Source organism: Equus caballus, chromosome 29 (genome assembly GCF_041296265.1).
Source record: "Equus caballus isolate H_3958 breed thoroughbred chromosome 29, TB-T2T, whole genome shotgun sequence".
Lineage (NCBI taxonomy): Eukaryota > Metazoa > Chordata > Mammalia > Perissodactyla > Equidae > Equus > Equus caballus.
Window position 1 is genome coordinate 21,847,488 of NC_091712.1, and position 16,936 is coordinate 21,864,423.

A 16,936-nucleotide genomic window follows, 5' to 3' on the forward strand; every position below is an offset into this window, starting at 1 on the left:
CACCAATCAGGAAAGACATACCTCTTCTCTAACCAGGAGAGCAGAGCACTGCAAAGGGACACACATCATCTTGTGTGGATTCCATGTCACAGAGTTGGCCCTAAAGGAAACGAATCACGTTAAGAGGCTGGCACCCATGACAGGCTTTATGCTACTAAGGCCCTGTGCACCGGCAACAGAGCTTCAGGCTTCTTGGCACTACTTTTCAGACGCCAGGAGGACACTCAATTTACAAAACAAGAAAGGGACTCTTAAGTTGACAAGTTTTTCTTTGTCTACAGAGACAGTAGTGAGGGCTAGCGACTCCACATGCTGCCCCCGGCTCCAGTAGAGGCATTCCTTCAGCCTCCAAGGGGGTCTGAGGACCCCTTCGAATGACCAGGTCACCCAGTCTAGGGTCCTGTCTTTGGCCACTGAGGAGAAGAGCCCCAGGCACGCCCTGGCACTACTGTAGTGGTCTGGAGCTCAGAGAAGTGGCTCATCCCACTGCTTAACTTTGCTCTTTTCCTGACCCAACTTCTTCCTAGTCACTAAGTTTCTCAAATGTGTCCTTTCATAATAGCTTCTAGCTCGTCCTCTGCTCTCATCTCTTCTCTAAACCACAGATATCTTTCTGGACCATGGGTGAGATAAAATGGCTCCTACAGCAATTTTCAACTTATTTTGTCTCAACTCACTTGAGGAATATAATGCTCTCTCGTCGGTATTAGTGATTCTCAGCTCAGGGATTTGTGCTATCTGAAAAGTCTGAACCAGAGTTCTGGTTCAGATTCTTTTAGTAATAATAATGATAATTTAAAAAAATATTTTATTGGGATCATGTTGGCTCACAACATTGTGTAAATTTCAGAAGTACATCATGATATTTCAGTTTCTTTATAGACTGCATTGTGTTCAAGACCAACAGTCCAGTTTTTATCCATTACCATACATATGTTCCCCTTTTTCCCCTTTTGCCCTCCCCTTACCCCCTTCTTCTCTGGTGACCACCAGTCTATTCTCCTCATCTATGTGTTTATTGATCTTCCACATAAAAGTGAAATCATACAGTATTTGTCTTTCTCTGTCTCACTTACTTCACTCAGCATAATACCCTCAAGGTCCTCCCATGTTGTCACAAATCCCAATCAGACAAATCCCAATCTAAATCCTAATGACATTCTTCATAGAAATAGAACAGAGAATCCTAAAATTGTATGGAACAACAAAAGACCCCAAATAGCCAAAGGAATCCTGAGAAAAAAGAATAAAACTGGAGGCGTCACAATCCCTGACTTCAAAATATACTACAAAGCTATAGTAACCAAAACAGCATGGTACTGGCACAGAAACAGACACACAGATCAATGCAACAGAATTGAAAGCCCAGAAATAAAACCACACATCTCTGGACAGCTAATCTTTGACAAAGGAGCCAAGAACATACAATGGAGAAAGGAAAGCCTCTTCAAGAAATGGTGTTGGGAAAACTGAACAGCCATGTGAAAAAGAATGAAAGTAGACCATTATCTTACACCATACACAAAAATTTCAAAATGGATTACAAACTTGCTGTAACACCTGAAACCATAAAACTTCTAGAAGAAAATACAGGCAGTACACTCTTTGACATTGGTCTTAGCAGTATCTTTTTGAATACCATGTCTACTCAGGTAAAAGAAGCAAAAGAAAAAATAAATAAATGGGACTCCATCAGACTAAAAAGCTTCTGCAAGGCAAAGGAAACTCAACAAAATGAAAAGACAACCAACTAACTGGGAGAAAATATTTGCAAATCATATATCTGACAAGTGGTTAATTTCCAAAATATACGAAGAACTTATACAACTCAACAACACCACAATGAACAACCAGACGAAAAAATGGGCAGAGGACATAAACAGATATTTTTCCAAAGAAGATCTACATACAGATGGCCAAGAGACACAGGAAAAGCTGTTCAGCATCACTAATTATTAGGGAAATGCAAGTCAAAATGATAATGAGGTATCACTTCAGACACATCAGAATGGCTAAATTAACAAGACAAGAAATAACAAGTGTTGGAGAGGATGTGGAGAAAAGGGAACCCTCATACACTCCTGGTGGCAGTGCAAGCTGGTGCAGCCACTATGGAAAACAGTATGGAGATTCCTCAAAAAATTAAAAATAGAGCTATCATATGACCGTTATCCCACTACTGAATATTTATCCAAAGAACATGAAATCAATAATTCAAAAGATATAGGCACCCCTATGTTCATAGCCACATTATTCACAATAATAATAATTATTATTTTAATCTGGATATAGTGTCTTCACTGACTCTTGGTTGCCATTTCACCCTCCACCGAGAACCACAGTTATCTTCTAGCTCTGTTTATGACCCTTTCCTCCTCCCGAATTGTTGACGACTTCCTTTTGTCTCCTGACTAATCTCCAAGCTGTAGGGCGTGGCTCCTGATGCCCACACTGGAGATCCCCAGTCAAGTGTCTGGTCTTGTGTCCTTTCCATTTCCTGCACCCATTTTCATCCCACCAGATTAGTTTTTGTTCTCAGAAAATTCTATTCTGATGTTCCTGGCTCTCCGAATGCTATTTCCTCTTCTGGAATGTCATCTCCCTTTGCCTCACTTGGTTAAATCTTATTCTTTAAGGCCCAGATCAAGTATTATCTCTACAGCTTTCTTTGACTTATTCAACTTCTCTCCCTCATTCCTGCTGTACTGCTCCGGCTCCTCCTCCTCCAACTCCCTGGGACAGCAACTGCTCCCTCTGAGTTCCCATGCTCACTTCACATGCTTATCAGGCAAGGTGAGTCTCTGCTCACATCTTCTGAGACGGAGGGATCCTTGAGGATGAGAATCACGAATGTGACCTTGGTATAAACAGACTCAGAGGAGAAGGCAGAGAAGTAGGACAATCCCTGGCAGCCAGCAGCAGGGTGCTGTGGATCGCTCCAGGGATTGCTGCCCTCGCTCTGGCTGCACCACAGCCTCAGCTCATCCTGCTCCCAGCACTCAAGGTGCGAGAACCTCGGGAAGCAATGAGAAGCTGGGAAAGAGCCCATTCATCTATTTGATGCATGGCGGGCATCAGCTGGACAGACAGAGAGCACTTACTGGCCTGGGGATCTTATCTGAATCAGTGAATAGTCCAGCTCATCTTCTGGTCTTTCTTTGGCTCTGACATTGTCAGTCAGACACGTCAAGACTGGAATTGAGGAAAGAAGCAAAGTTGAAGGCCAGATGGCTACTACCCCTGGAAAGAAGGCTCAATGACCTCTTTACAACTTCGTGAATAATAATACAACTGTGATATTGAAATGCTCCTTCCAAGAAAATATCTCCTTGCTTTGTAGAATGACCCTGGAGTCAAGAAACCTGGGCACCGAGCAGCAGGTAATAGTGGTTAGAGGAGGGGAGCTTGGGAGCCAGACAGTCTGCCTTTGCATCCAGGTCCTATCACTCCCTAGCTGTGTAACCTTGAGCAAGTTACCTAACCTTTCTGTGCCTAGATTTCATTGTCTGTAAAAGGAGAATAATAGTAAATAGTTTGAGTAAAGTGTTTACAACTATGTGTGACTCATAGTAGGTATTAAATAAGGTGGGCTTTCCTAGTGATTTTAACTCTGTCATTTATGAGATTTGTGACCTTGGGCATGTATGCATCACCATTCTATACATTCTATAATATTCTATAGCTATATGCCTGATCCTGATGAAACTCAGCTTTGTCAATAATGACAACTGATGGAGAAGAAAACAGCTGTTCTCTCTTTCTCTGACTGGAGGTGTTTATTTCCATGCAGTGGCCAATCTGTCTTTCTAGAATGGAGGCTGCCAAGGCCCCAACGACCCATCACTGAATTCTCTGAACTGCCTCCCTCTCAGAGGGGCTGCCGCATAAAGACGGCAAAAAGCTGCGCAGAGTGATTCAATGACATGGCCTTAGTTTATTTGAGAAATGTTGGCTATTTGTGAAAAACGGCCTCAGGTTCATTTCAAAGTGTTTTGCCATGGGATTCGGTCACGTGGCTGCTGTGATTTTTCGGTTAGAACTGAATCCCCAGGGCTGTTTTAAGATATCCTCCCGCCTTTATTTGCACCTCACACTCAGCAGACGCCAAATGAACTCAACTTGCCCCCTCCTCATCCTTCCAGGTCTGTTCTTTCTCCTTTGTTCTGTGCCTCAGTTCCCCGTACCATTTTCCTCTCATGCGTCCAGCTCGCAAACCTCACTGTTGTTTTGGTTTCAATTTCTTCCCCTCTCCTGATTTCACCCCCTGCAGTTTACTTCCCCACCTCCTGGCTTTGTCCCCTCACTTCCCTCCCTGCCTCTGCTGCTGCTGCTGCTGTGGTCCCCCCCTCAGCTTCTCTCCCCTCCACCGCTCCCCGCACCCCGACATTTGCACTGCAGCTTCTAGTTCCCGGCTTCCATCTCCTCTGGAATCCAGAGTTATCTTTCCAAAATGAAGGGGAGATAATATCACTCCTCTCCTCAAAACCCCACAGATCCTAAGGCTTGGGAAAGTGTAATACCCCCACGGGAGGCAAATTTCTTTCCCAGACTTGTGCCCACACACATTATGCCCAGGGGTTTCCACTGGCCCTATAATTCACCAAAGAAAGTGTGCCTTTTGCTAATACGTCAGGCAAATGAGTGGCTAAGGGGGTTCTGCTGAAGGCAGAACACCAGCAGTGCCTCACTTGTAGGTCTTCATATTTGACTGCCCCATTTGGTAGATTTAGTTACAATATGGTTTCAAGAATTGCAGTGATTAGAGAGGACTGCATGTTCCCTGATGAACGTACTGAGCATTGCTCTCAAATAATAGTCTTTAGTATAAAAGCATGTGGGTGTTTATTTTTCCAAGACACAGGGGAGGTAATTTAGTGAGTTGTCAAGTAATCATTGGGACAGGCTGATCCATGGCTTTCAGCACATGGAGTCACAGGTGACATGAAAGATACAATAACAGACACTCACTTCCCGTGCTGGTCAGAAAGGAACTCAAAGATGAGAAGGTACCATGTTCAGGCCCCTCTCTTGAAAGCATGTGAATTTAATTCTTGTTCTGATCATCTGAGCAGGCACATTCTAAATTGTCCCCTTCTTTTCATTGTCTCTCCTTGTTTAATTCCTGGCCTCCTCCGTAAGCTTCTGGTTTCATACAGATCTTTATGGCGAAAAGGAATTCAGCCTGAGAGGAGCCCCACGGGACCAGAAGCAGAGGCCTAGACTGCTCGCTCTGGGAGGGGGACATGCCTGTCCTCATGCACTCACACCTAAATGGGTCCCTGCCATCAGATCCTGGGCAGCAGACTCAGAGACAGCAACCTGCCTGACATGGGCCTTAGCTGGTCTTCCTGAGTCTTCTCAGCCTTCTTGCCACTAATTAGGCAGGGTGCCCCCGCTCTGCCTCAATGACCCCACCCCCTCTTTCTATGCCCATGGGTTCTCTCCATTTGCATGGACTGGGCATCACCCAGCACACCCTGGGCATTCATTCTGGCCTGGCTGCCCTGCATGGCCAGTGCTGACAGACACTCTCAAGCTGCATCAGCCTCTCTGCTTGTGCTGTAACAGAAACTGTGCCAAGCTGCCCAGGGGCAGAGCCAGTGGGAAACTTTTCCTGGGCAGCATCTGGCTACTTGGCGGGGCACGGCAGGCATTTGGCAGCCTCGGATGAATTCAGGCTTTCTCAGTTGCCTGGAGTGTCAAGAGCTCACAACTATAGTTGACCTGCCATGTTGTGATGGGAGCACTGGGAATTCTAGGTCCCTTTGCACATGGTCCAGAACCAAAGGCTGATTTTGCATTCTGTAATTTTTTTTCTTTTTTCTTGGAACCTGAATATGCTTTATGCTAATCAAACATTACCTCCTTTATGTTTTGCAGCTTGTCTCAACGGTCTACTGCTTAGTCTCTGAATAAAAGGTGATTTGCAGCATCAGTCAGAGCTATGTCAGGAGAAACTTATCATGTGTATGAAACTATGAGATGAGCCTGTCACAAGTATGTCTTGCTTTAAGTAGACTGGCCAGATTAAATCCCACACTCAAACTTTCAACACTGATAAAGTATAAGGTGCTGATTTGCTTTGCAAAATTATTTATTGGTTTCTCTAAAGCAGTGGATATTACCCTTTTATGGAACATAAAAGCTATAGATCTCCTCCCTAGAAATCTGTGGTCTGCCTGCAGTTTTCAACAAGTTTGGTAGTTGGTTCAGAGATCCCGGGATGTCATTCCTGAGTCCTCTGGTGAACCACGGACCCCAGTTAGGAATCTCTGCATTTGAGAGACATTCCACCTGGGTCACTTGATATGGAATTTGATTTCTTTTTGCTGTTCACACAAAATAGTCACGCATTCATGACCACATAAGGCAAGGCGCACAAGCACTGCACAGAATGGGCTCACCTGTATACCAACAATGCTTGGAAATTGGGTGTAATTTGCTTTTCACATTTAGCTTTCATGCTTTACGTTGTTAACAAGAAAAATGTGTGTACCTCTCCACGCCACTCAGTTTCCACTTGTGTTTCCGGGACATCAGTAATCCCCCGCCCCAAGCTGCCTGAAAAAGGAAGATCATACAAAGAAAAAGGTAGTGGTTTTTCATCACTTCGATTTCTATAGTTTGTGTCTTTCAGAGCAGTGAGAGTCTCCTTGACCCCAAGCGTCTTAGGGGGTTCGCCACCTTCTTCTGGAACTAGACTGTCAAAGTTTAAACTGGGGGGCTATTCTGAGGTCCCAGGCTCCATCCCACATTTATGTGGGTGTCAGGAGTCAAATTAAGGGCATACGTCCTCAGCCTGCACGAGAAGGAGAAAATTCTCCCCCAACTCATCACCAGCGCTCTTAGTCCTAGTGAAGCTCCCCATCTCAGAACAAGACACTGTGTGGCCCCACAGTTTGGAGTCAAGACGGTGAGGGGGGACCCTTTAAATAGCTTCCAAGTTGTGAGGAAAATTCTTTTGATAAGTCTGGATGATTCTAGAGGGAGGAATCAGCTTCACAACCTTATTTCACTGATGTGTAATTTTGGATAAGATAATTTCTCTGTCCAAAAAAAAAGGAATCAAGCAGGAAAGATCTGTACCACTCAATTAGTTGAGCAATTAGAACATATCCCTTAAAAATTTGTACGCAAGTTTGAAGATTTAAATTGGAGTAGTAATCTCCTTTAAAAATAGGATGTCAGTTAGGGCCAGCCCCATGGCCTAGTGGTTAAGTTCAGTACACTCCACTTGGGCAGCCCAGGTTTGGTTCCTGGGCTACACCACTTGTTGGTGGCCATGCTGTGGTGGCGACCTACATAGAAAATAGAGGAAGATTGGCACAGATGTTAACTCAGGGCAAATCTTCCTCAGGAAAAAAAAAATGATGTCAAGATGGAGATTCATTGGAAAATGTTAACCTTGTTCATGGGCAAAAATAATCCCGGGATAATTTTAAAGAAAAAGAGACCTCTAGAGTATAATTGCTTTTTTTTCCTTTGTTGTAATTTCAGTTCTTTTACACTTTGAAAACTGATCCAATTTTCCAAATGCATAATATTTTAAGATTTCAAAAATTTAATTATAGAATCTATAAACATTAAAATAATAAGAATAAGTGGTAAACTTCATACATTTCAAAGAAAGCTAATACAATTGGTTAAAACATCTCCTGGCTCTAATTTAAGTAGAAAGCCTGAAATAGGGACCACAGCAATTTGCTGGCTCAGGACACACAGACATTCTTATTTTTAAAGTTGTCAGCGTAATCCTCTTCCTGAATCAGCAAACATGGTTTAATAGGCTCTCCATTTCTGAGACCTAGGTCACCGATGGTACTTGAGTTTTTTAACCTTTTCCTAGCGTCTTCATGTGTAAAGTGAAGGAGCCTCTGGTAGCTTAAGGAACAACTCACATTGTGACTTAGGGAAAGACAAGAAGGTTCGTAACTGCCATGCAGGATGACTCTGGGACAATGGAAATTTACCGAGCTTAGCCTGCAGAAGTTTTCTGCTCCTAAAGAAAGGGGAATTAATTTGGTCTAAATACTTATCATAAAGCCAAAATGATCTAAGCCAGTGCTACTCAGCAACATAGGGACCTTGCACCAGAATGTAAATCAATATGGCTTCCTTCATCAAGAAAGTCTTACAATGAAGAAAATGTCAGCTGCATCTAACATTGTGTTTACTGATGATCTGGCCTAACTCCTTATCTCATCATGGGTCCTTAACACACAGTCTGCACATGGCTGCTGATCTTTGAATCACACTTTGAGTAATACTGGTCTAAACTTAGATCCCTTCAATTTGTACTTCTAAAAATCAACATTTTTTCACTTGAAAACATTTTGGTGGACACATCTCCATTATTTTTGAATGTGACTAGGCCTGGAGTCAAAACATCTAGATATAACTTATCTTCTTAGTTAGCTAAGAAATTGGAAATGTGGTGGTCCATATTTCCTAGAAAGTTGTGAAGCATGCTTTCCTCTCCAAATATAGGAATACCTGACTTGAGTTTTTTAGCCTCTTGGTTTCCTATATAAATGCAGCTGCTTCTTACCCTTGTGATCATTCTGTAGGGTAGTAGGCTCTGCATGTGTGTGACTGTGTGTATGTATGTAGGCTATCTTCTTCCTTGGATGTTATGGTGCAATGAATTCAGAACTAAGTGCTCTGCTTGCATACTAGTCATGGAAATAAGATTATCCTGTTGGGAACATTAAGGTATAATTAGCCTCAGGCTGCTTCCAGCCAATGTGTACTGTGTGAGTTCTATGCTACATTGTCTCCGCAATCTTTAAAAGCTTAAATATCACCATTCTGAAAATAGGTTCCTAAAGTGAAAAAAAAAAAAGAAGAAACAAATTTCATTCCATGAGCTCCAGGTGAAAAATGTGGAAGGAACTTTTAGTGGCAGTCCCTGTAAGATACTTACATCCACATGCATCCAGATCTTGTACTTTTTGCAAATGTCAGCGACAGCTAAGAGGGGATCGAATGCTCCATACACGGTGGTCCCAGCCGTGGCACTCACAAGAAAAGGGACAAATCCCTGGGCAAACAGGAAAGACCCAAATAATGTAAAACAGGGGTTCAAGGATTCTTTTAAAAAGCTGATAGAAACAGTGGAAATTCTCCTGTCATACGCATCTGCATTTCTGGAATAATCAGAAGGATTATTGACAAGATATCTTGTTGCCTAGTAGGAAGGATGTTCATTCTCTGGGTTCAGAGTTCTCCAGGCCATTCTGTTGGACCTGCCAGTTGCCTTATGAGAACAGACATTCTGGTTCTCAGGAGGGGCTACGCTGGACCCAGAGGTGAGTAAGCTTTGTGGTGCCCACAAGCCGTATATCTTCTGGGTAGATCTTCTGGCCTTTTTTCCTCCTATGCTTGCCTTTCTAGTCTTCCTTTTTCATAACAGGGCCTCTGAACTCAGTAAATCCCCTAGAGAGAGCAGGCAAGAAGAGAAGGAACTCCAACCAGCCTGTGATTCTCAGAGATTTTTCCAAGAGAATTTTCTCTTGCAGAAAATTCTCAGATAATTATTTGGAGTCTTAGAAGAGAGAGTGTACACGGGGCCAGCCCCAATAGCGATGGCTTTTATCTCTCTAAGTGGTCCTCAGGCTGTCTGGCCCTGGCTAAATGAAAATTGATTGAAATAACAGGGGGTTGCTGAAAGAAGTCAGAAGAATGCCTCGAACAGGAGGAATGTCGTCGCTCCATCATGACTAGATGTAACATGATGTTACAGAGGAAGTCTTTAGGGGGCAGCAAAGCTTTAGTCTTACAGTTTATGTTACTAGAAGTAGATCTGGTACAAGAACAAGAGGAATGTCTCACTGCCACTTTGTAGGAAAAAAAGAGGCATACGAAAAGAAATATTTCTGAGTTCATAACAATGAAATGCATGTGTTATGTCATTGACCTAGGAACAGATTGTATCTAGTAAAGGTTACACTAAGAGAGTTCTAAAAACAAGCTCTCTGGCTTTTGAACAATCCAGGGATGACCTTCTAGAGCTTTGTGGGAACCTTTCACAGGTCTTCAGAACGTGTTACTTCTTTTTAGAAGTAACAAGAACTCTTTTTAGAAGAATTCTAAATGACTTCCTGGACAATAAGACGCGTGGAGAGTCTAGGCAGGAAAAATTGGCTCCTTTCAAGCAAGCACACAATGGTGACTCACCCATGGCATTAACACTCCGATATTTTCCACTTGTGAAAAGATCTTTCCAGTGAGTGTCTGTTTAATGCCAGCCCTCGGCACACAGGGAGACAAGTGCTTTGGAAACTCTTACATGATCATTGTGTATATATTTATTCAGCAACTTAGATCTTGTCAAAGCAGAGCCTACAACTCAGAGGAATAACGACTGGATACAAAATTTCATATTCTCATTAAAGCTGGGAGTTTGAGGCACGGGTCTTCTTTTTAAAACAAAACCAAAGTGTGTTCTCCTCTGGATGGAAATAGAAAGATGTACCCTCTGCTTGTTACAGGCTGCATGAAGCCCCCTCGAAAAACTTACTTTTTGTTTGGCTTCAAGGATTCTTCTTTCAAGATCCGATGGGATCATTTTCCCCCTGAAAGGAAAAAAAATACATTACAAGTTGGCTTTTAATAATTTACTTTGTTGTCTTTACAAGGAGCCATGTGAGAGTAAAAGTCCAACCATTGATAATAATGATCAGTGAAAACAACTCCCTGGCTTTTTCCAGAAAGAAATGCATTTCCTCCCTGAATGATGCATGACTGTAATTTCTGACATGTTTAGGAGACTCCTGACCACACTGTGCTGTTAGAACAGCCACATGTCCCTCCACTCTGCACACAGTCTGCTTTTTAGGTCATCTTAATTTGGTTAAAACAAACCTGCTTTGGAGCAAGATATTTGGCAATGAAAAGAGAGTGCAGAAAAAGGTTTGTATTCTAAATTGTCTAATGAATGGACCTGCAATTTCACATATAGATGAAATGCCAAGAAGAGAAAATCCATCCTGAAACATTTGAATGAAAATATTAAGTCAAAGCTGCCTAATTACATTGCAAGTGCTAAAAGCATAAGACGGGCCAACAATTCATGGGCTCAAATTTCAAACAGTTAGAGAGACAGGCATTGGAGAAAGAAACATTCTTTCCTCCCCCCAATTTTTCTTTCCTGAAATAAAAATACACATAGTACTTTCCTTACTATAAAATCCCACTATTAGAATAACAAAAGGAGTCAATTTCTACAAGAAGCTAGATATGATTAGATGTATGATCTTAGTCAAGTTACTTAATTTCCCTGTGCCTATTATTTTTATCCCTGGAACATAGTGATATTATTTATCAAGTTATAAGGATTAAATGAGTTAATAACTGCAAAATTATTTTAAAAGTGCTTGGCATATGGGAAGTATTCCATTCACGTTAGTTTTTACTGCTGAGATTATTATGCACTGTGACATCCTATCCTGAGGCTTTGCGAGAAGAACAGGCAAAGGTCAGACAGACTAGTTGTGTGGCACTGAAGGCTGTGAAATATTCTTTGAACAAAAATAGCTCTCTTGAGGTTGTTAAACTGGCTAAACTTTTCACATCAGGGTCATTGATCTAGGTTTTTAAAAGGCAATTTGGAAAGACAAATTATGGGGAGGAGGTTGTCACAATAAATGGAGGGAGGATGCTATTGGCAGTCAGGGAGCAGCGAGCGGGGCTCTGGTCTTAGTCACTATGGCTCAGTAGCCCATTTGCAGCAGTCCCTGTGATTCTATATAGAGAGTGAGCATCGGGCAACTTTATTACATTTTCCAGTGTTGTTTCGCCTAAGCTTTTGCATATTGAAATATGTTATTTTCTTATAAATTACTTTTCTAATATTTCTCCATTTTATAAAAATAATTTGGGCATTATATTTTCTACAATTTGCATTTCAGGCTAATCAAGGAGGTGTTACAAGACAGTAGGAATATAAAGCAGACGTGAGGCCCAAAAGCACTGAGAACCACTCATTTCTGTGAAGCTATTTTCCAAAGAAAGGCTGTTAAAATGCAACTATCTGAGCTACAGTAATGGACAGGTGAGCAGTGATTGGCCAGACTGGAACGGAACAAAAAGCAGTAAACGTACATTTGGTGTGGAGGGTGTGACTCCAATTCAGAGCAGCCCAGCTTTGGGAGCTTCTGTGAGATGAGGTCTCCGAGGGAGGGACCGAGGGAAGGGAGAGGTGGGGCGGTGGGGCTGGGAAAGGAGCTCTGGAGGGGGTCTCAGTCTCACTCCTGGGGTTTCTCTCTACAGCTTGGCCTGGGGACATTCCTCAAACAGGTGATTTTCAGCCTCTCCCAGACCAGGCTGTGCTAAAACACTTTGCTTCAGCCCTGCTATAAACAAAGTGTTCAACTTTCAGAGGAAATTTGGATATTATATTTATCTTTTACATAAAGTTTTAAGCACATTAAAATTGCCATAGTATTTTTGTAGGTAAATAGGGAAATTGAGAGAGAATACTGAGAAATTGTTTGCAAATCTCAAATTTTACCTAGTCTACCACAAGTTAACCACCTCTGCCTTGGAGAGTTTTGGGTGGATTAACTTGACAGTCACTATTTGCTCATCTAATCACATCTGGATTTTTTTTTTTAACTGAGGAAGATTAGCCCTGAGCTAACATCTGTGCCAAACTTCCTCCACTTTATATGTGGGTCGCCATCACAGCATGGCTGATGAGTGGTGTAGGTCCACGCCCAGGATCCAAAGCCATGAATGTGGGCTGCCGAAGCAGAGTACATCAAACCCAACCACTATGCCATGGGGCCAGCCCCACATCTGGATGTTTTGTCAAGCACAAGGCAATAAGTTGTCACCAAGAAGTCACAGATTAGGGTACATTGGAATTGGAAGGGGTTCAAGACCTGTTTCTAGAATAATTGTCTCATTTTTCAAATGAGGAAACAGGCCAAGAGAGGTGAAGTGATTGCCCAAGATCAAATGTTGTTAAAAGGCTGGAATAAAATGTCAGGGTCCAGAACAAACTGGAAGGGCCCAAACATAGGAAACCTATTTGGAAAGGCTCAATTCTTTTTTTTTGTTTTGAGGAAGATTAGTCCTGAGCTAACTAATGCCAATCCTCCTCTTTTTGCTGAGGAAGACTGGCCCTGAGCTAACATCCATGCCCATCTTCCTCTATTTTATATGTGGGACGCCTGCCACAGCATGGTGTGCCAAGCGGTGCCATGTCCCCACCCGGGATGCGAACCAGTGAACCCCGGTCTCCAAAGCGCTACGTGCGCACTTAACCGCTGCGCCACTGGGCCGGCCCCTGGATTCTTTTAAGATAAGATAAATCCTTTAAGGAAATATCTGTCTTTCATGGAGCAGGGGTGTCATTCAAGCCTGCCAGGACATTGGTAAGGAACGCAGAGTCTGTTCCATTTCCCCATCAGTGAGCTTTGGGGCAGTAGGAAGGGGCAGCCTCGTGAAATAGTCATGACCAAGCATTCGCTTCTCGCAGTGTGGAAAGCGGTGGGTGTGGCTCTTGACAGGGCAGGTCCAGCCTTTCCGAGGCACTCCACCTTCCAAGCCCATATTTATTTTATCCACTTAGGAACCCAGAGCCTGGCACATAGTAGGTGGCAGGTCAACATTTGTTGGAGGTATGTGACTAGAAGGCCAAAGTTCAACCCAAGGATGCTATTAACATGTTCACTTTACAGTAATGACTGACCAGGTAGTATGGGGGCCTCTGGAGACAAAACTTTCCATCTTCCATTTATCCTAGAATTGGCTGAATTACTTTAGAACAATGGTTCTTAAAATTTAGTATGCATAAAAATCACCTGCGTATGTCTTTAAAATGCAGATTTCTTGGCCCTGCCCTTGGGGATTTGATTATAGGACCCAGGAATTAACTCCTTCCACAAATATTTATTGGGCACTTACTCTGTGCCAAACACCGTTGGGGTGCCTGGATAAACAGACCAGTTTCTACTCTTCAGGGCTCACATGCTAACAAGACAGATCCAACAATAACAGTAAATAGATGGATATGCATAGGAATCTGCATTTCTAACAAGCGCCCCAGGTGATTCTGATGCAGGTAGACTTAGGTCCACATTTTGAGACATGTTGCTTTAGAAATGGAAATTTTAGCCTGGGACGCATTTAAATAATTGTGTAACATACTAGCCAAGTACTTTTCACATGACCCGTGGTTTTGAGCCATCGTGGATGTAGGGCAGTGAGCAGAAGGAGCTGCAGATGTAGCACGGTGCATCCCCTGCCTGACCATGTGCTGTGGGTGAGAATATCCACAGCGAAACACACCAGCACATTGGGAAACAACCAGCAGGCTTCTCTGAGGATGAGACGCTATCTGGCCACTCCTGGCTTTTCCAGACAAGCATCTCTTGGTACCAGGAGGCTTCGGATGGCAGCTGTTGTATCCAGTACGTCTGTTCTAAAAGTATTTCCACAGCAAAAATGCATATCTTTAAGGTTTACATATCCAGCCTTTAAGTGCACAATTAAGTAGCGACTGATGCTCTGGAATGCTGCTCTCTGTCAGTTAGAGTTTAAGAAAGGACTGCCATTAAAGTGAGGACTGCTGAACCAGGCTGCTGCTCTGGATGTGGCCATATTGTGTTGAGATCCCTGATGTTCCAAATAGTCTTTAAAAATTCATATGATGCTCCTGGGTCAGATAACTTCATACAGTTGCCTCAGCAAAATCCCACAATGCCAGCTAGAGTTGCCAGCAGGAAAATCTTCTTTTTGTGGGTAGAAGCAAAAGACACAGATTATGCCATGTGTAGACTTTTGACCCAGATTCACGGCTATCTTTCCATGACTCCAAAGGAGAAAACTATCTATCGTACCAAAAGGAGCACATTACTGGAGAGTGTATACCTCTAGGCAATCATCCAAATGGTCACAAGTTGGATGCTCGAGTCATGGGCGACCCTGCTCAACGGCCCTGCTGGAACTAGTAATTCTACCAGCTTTTCCTAAGGGAGTAGAGCTTGGCTCTGTTCACAGAGACATGAGTGCAAAGAGGAAAGGATGTGTGAATTCTTCCTGTTAGAAATTGACTACTGTTCTGATACTGTAAATAGCCACACCACTGGGGTGGTGATAAGAATTACTGGTTTTTATAAGCACTCACTGCATTATGCTTTACTCCATGATCTCTGTCCTCACACCAACCCTACAAGAGAGCTATTATTGTCCTTCTTGCGGAGAAGGAAACTGAGGCGCAGAGAGGCAGCCAAACGTGGCTAAAAGCGTGGAATGTGGAGACAGAATAACAGGGTTCCTGCCTCAGATCCCATGCTAATTGCGTGTACTTGAAGAATTAAATTCTTCCTCTAACTCATTTATAAAATGATGATAATAGTACCTCTTTCACAAGGTTTACATGAGGATTAAATGAGACAGTTAATACAAAACACTATAAAGCACTAAGTATAAAACTCTGCCGGGCGTATAGTAACCACTCAGGACACATTAGATGGTCTCATTGTTGTTATTAGTAATAGCAGCACTAGCATTATGTGACTTGCAGGATGTCACACTGCTAGTAGGGGGCAGATTTCAAACCGAAGAGCTGTGTGACTTCAGAACCCAGGTTCTTAGCACTGTATGATAAATGTCTTCCAGAGCATTTATGTGGTTTAAACAAAATATCTACGATCTTGACTTAAGAAACTTTTCAGGTAGAGTTCTAAAATTGCATGACGTATGTTATATTTCCACTTGGGTTTTCTGGAAGGCCCTTGAATCAAGTAGTTCCCTGACCCCAATTCTTATTCCTATTAGCACTAATTAGTAAAATAAGAAAAACATATAACCTCCTACTAAAACATATTGCTCCATCGTCCTTTGATGATCTTGTTCTTTCTAGTATCGCACCCAAATGTTACAGGAGTGACAGAAACTTGCTAGTTTTGGGGTTGTTTTTGTTTTTAAGCTAGTCAGTGCTAAGCAGAACTATTTCTTTAACATAGATTGCAATATAGAGGCAGCAAGGGGAGTTCATGGACCCAAGAGAATTTTCAAATTGCCCAGACTGTGTGTGACTTGAAAAATTGCATGGACAGACTTGAGAAAAAGTTGTTGGCAGGAATTGCAGAGCATCAGTAAAACTTACCAGAGAGTTCTCCAGGGAAAACAGCTCCCCTGATGTGGGGAACCTATCCTAGGAAAGGCCCTAAGATAAACTAACAAACCAAAGTCAAAACAGACCGCTCAGGAAGCACTCGTACACAAGACCAAGCCCTGTGCAAAAAACTTTACCATAATTATGAACAGTGAACATCCCTGGTTCCTTAACATATAGTTTGACTTGGATAAATAACTTTACTATGACAATTAACTGTATTTTTCGATTTTAAGATTTGTTTTCCAATATGTACAATGGAATCCCTTAGCCTTATGGTCAGGATATGAAAGCAGGATATTTTTGGTGATTTTTGTGTCTAATTCTAGTAATATTTGTTTTTTACTTTTTTATTTACCACTCCAAAGCATTTACTTAACACATACACACTCACTATACAACAATCCAAGTGATATGCACCTGAGGATTCCAACCAAGATGTGGTATGGAGTGATTTTCTTTTTCATATGAAATCTCCTTATGCCACCATTGGGGTTGGTACCAGTGCTAACAGGGAAATATATAGTGAGAGGAAGTGTTTGTGTGGGAAGGAAGGTGTGCTCCTCATCTCTCATCTGTAGCTGCCCCTGATGCAGGAAGGGTTAATAATCACTGGAAAAGGCTTGCCAACAAACTGTGACCCAGAGGTGAGAAGGCTGGTCAGCCAATGACGGGTAAGACCTCCAGGGGGAGGCAATCTAAGACAGGCGCGGTCACCTGGGGGCACAGATGGAGACACGATATCGATATTGGGAGCAGGAGGGGCCGTTGCCTAGGAGACCTTGCCTGCTCCGAGATAAAAATATACGA

General features: G+C 42.7%; 1 protein-coding gene across 1 annotated transcript in view; it reads right to left on the reverse strand.

Annotated features, from left to right (window-relative positions):
• GAD2 (glutamate decarboxylase 2) overlaps positions 1-16,936 on the reverse strand; it is a 78,723-nt gene that overhangs the window by 20,599 nt on the left and 41,188 nt on the right. The window contains exons 9-12 of the mRNA XM_023635319.2: positions 10,520-10,574; positions 8,924-9,040; positions 6,497-6,561; positions 22-100 (exon numbers count right to left, since the gene is read on the reverse strand). Of these exons, the coding sequence (XP_023491087.2) occupies positions 22-100; positions 6,497-6,561; positions 8,924-9,040; positions 10,520-10,574 (316 nt within the window). The remainder of the gene's footprint in view (positions 1-21; positions 101-6,496; positions 6,562-8,923; positions 9,041-10,519; positions 10,575-16,936) is intronic.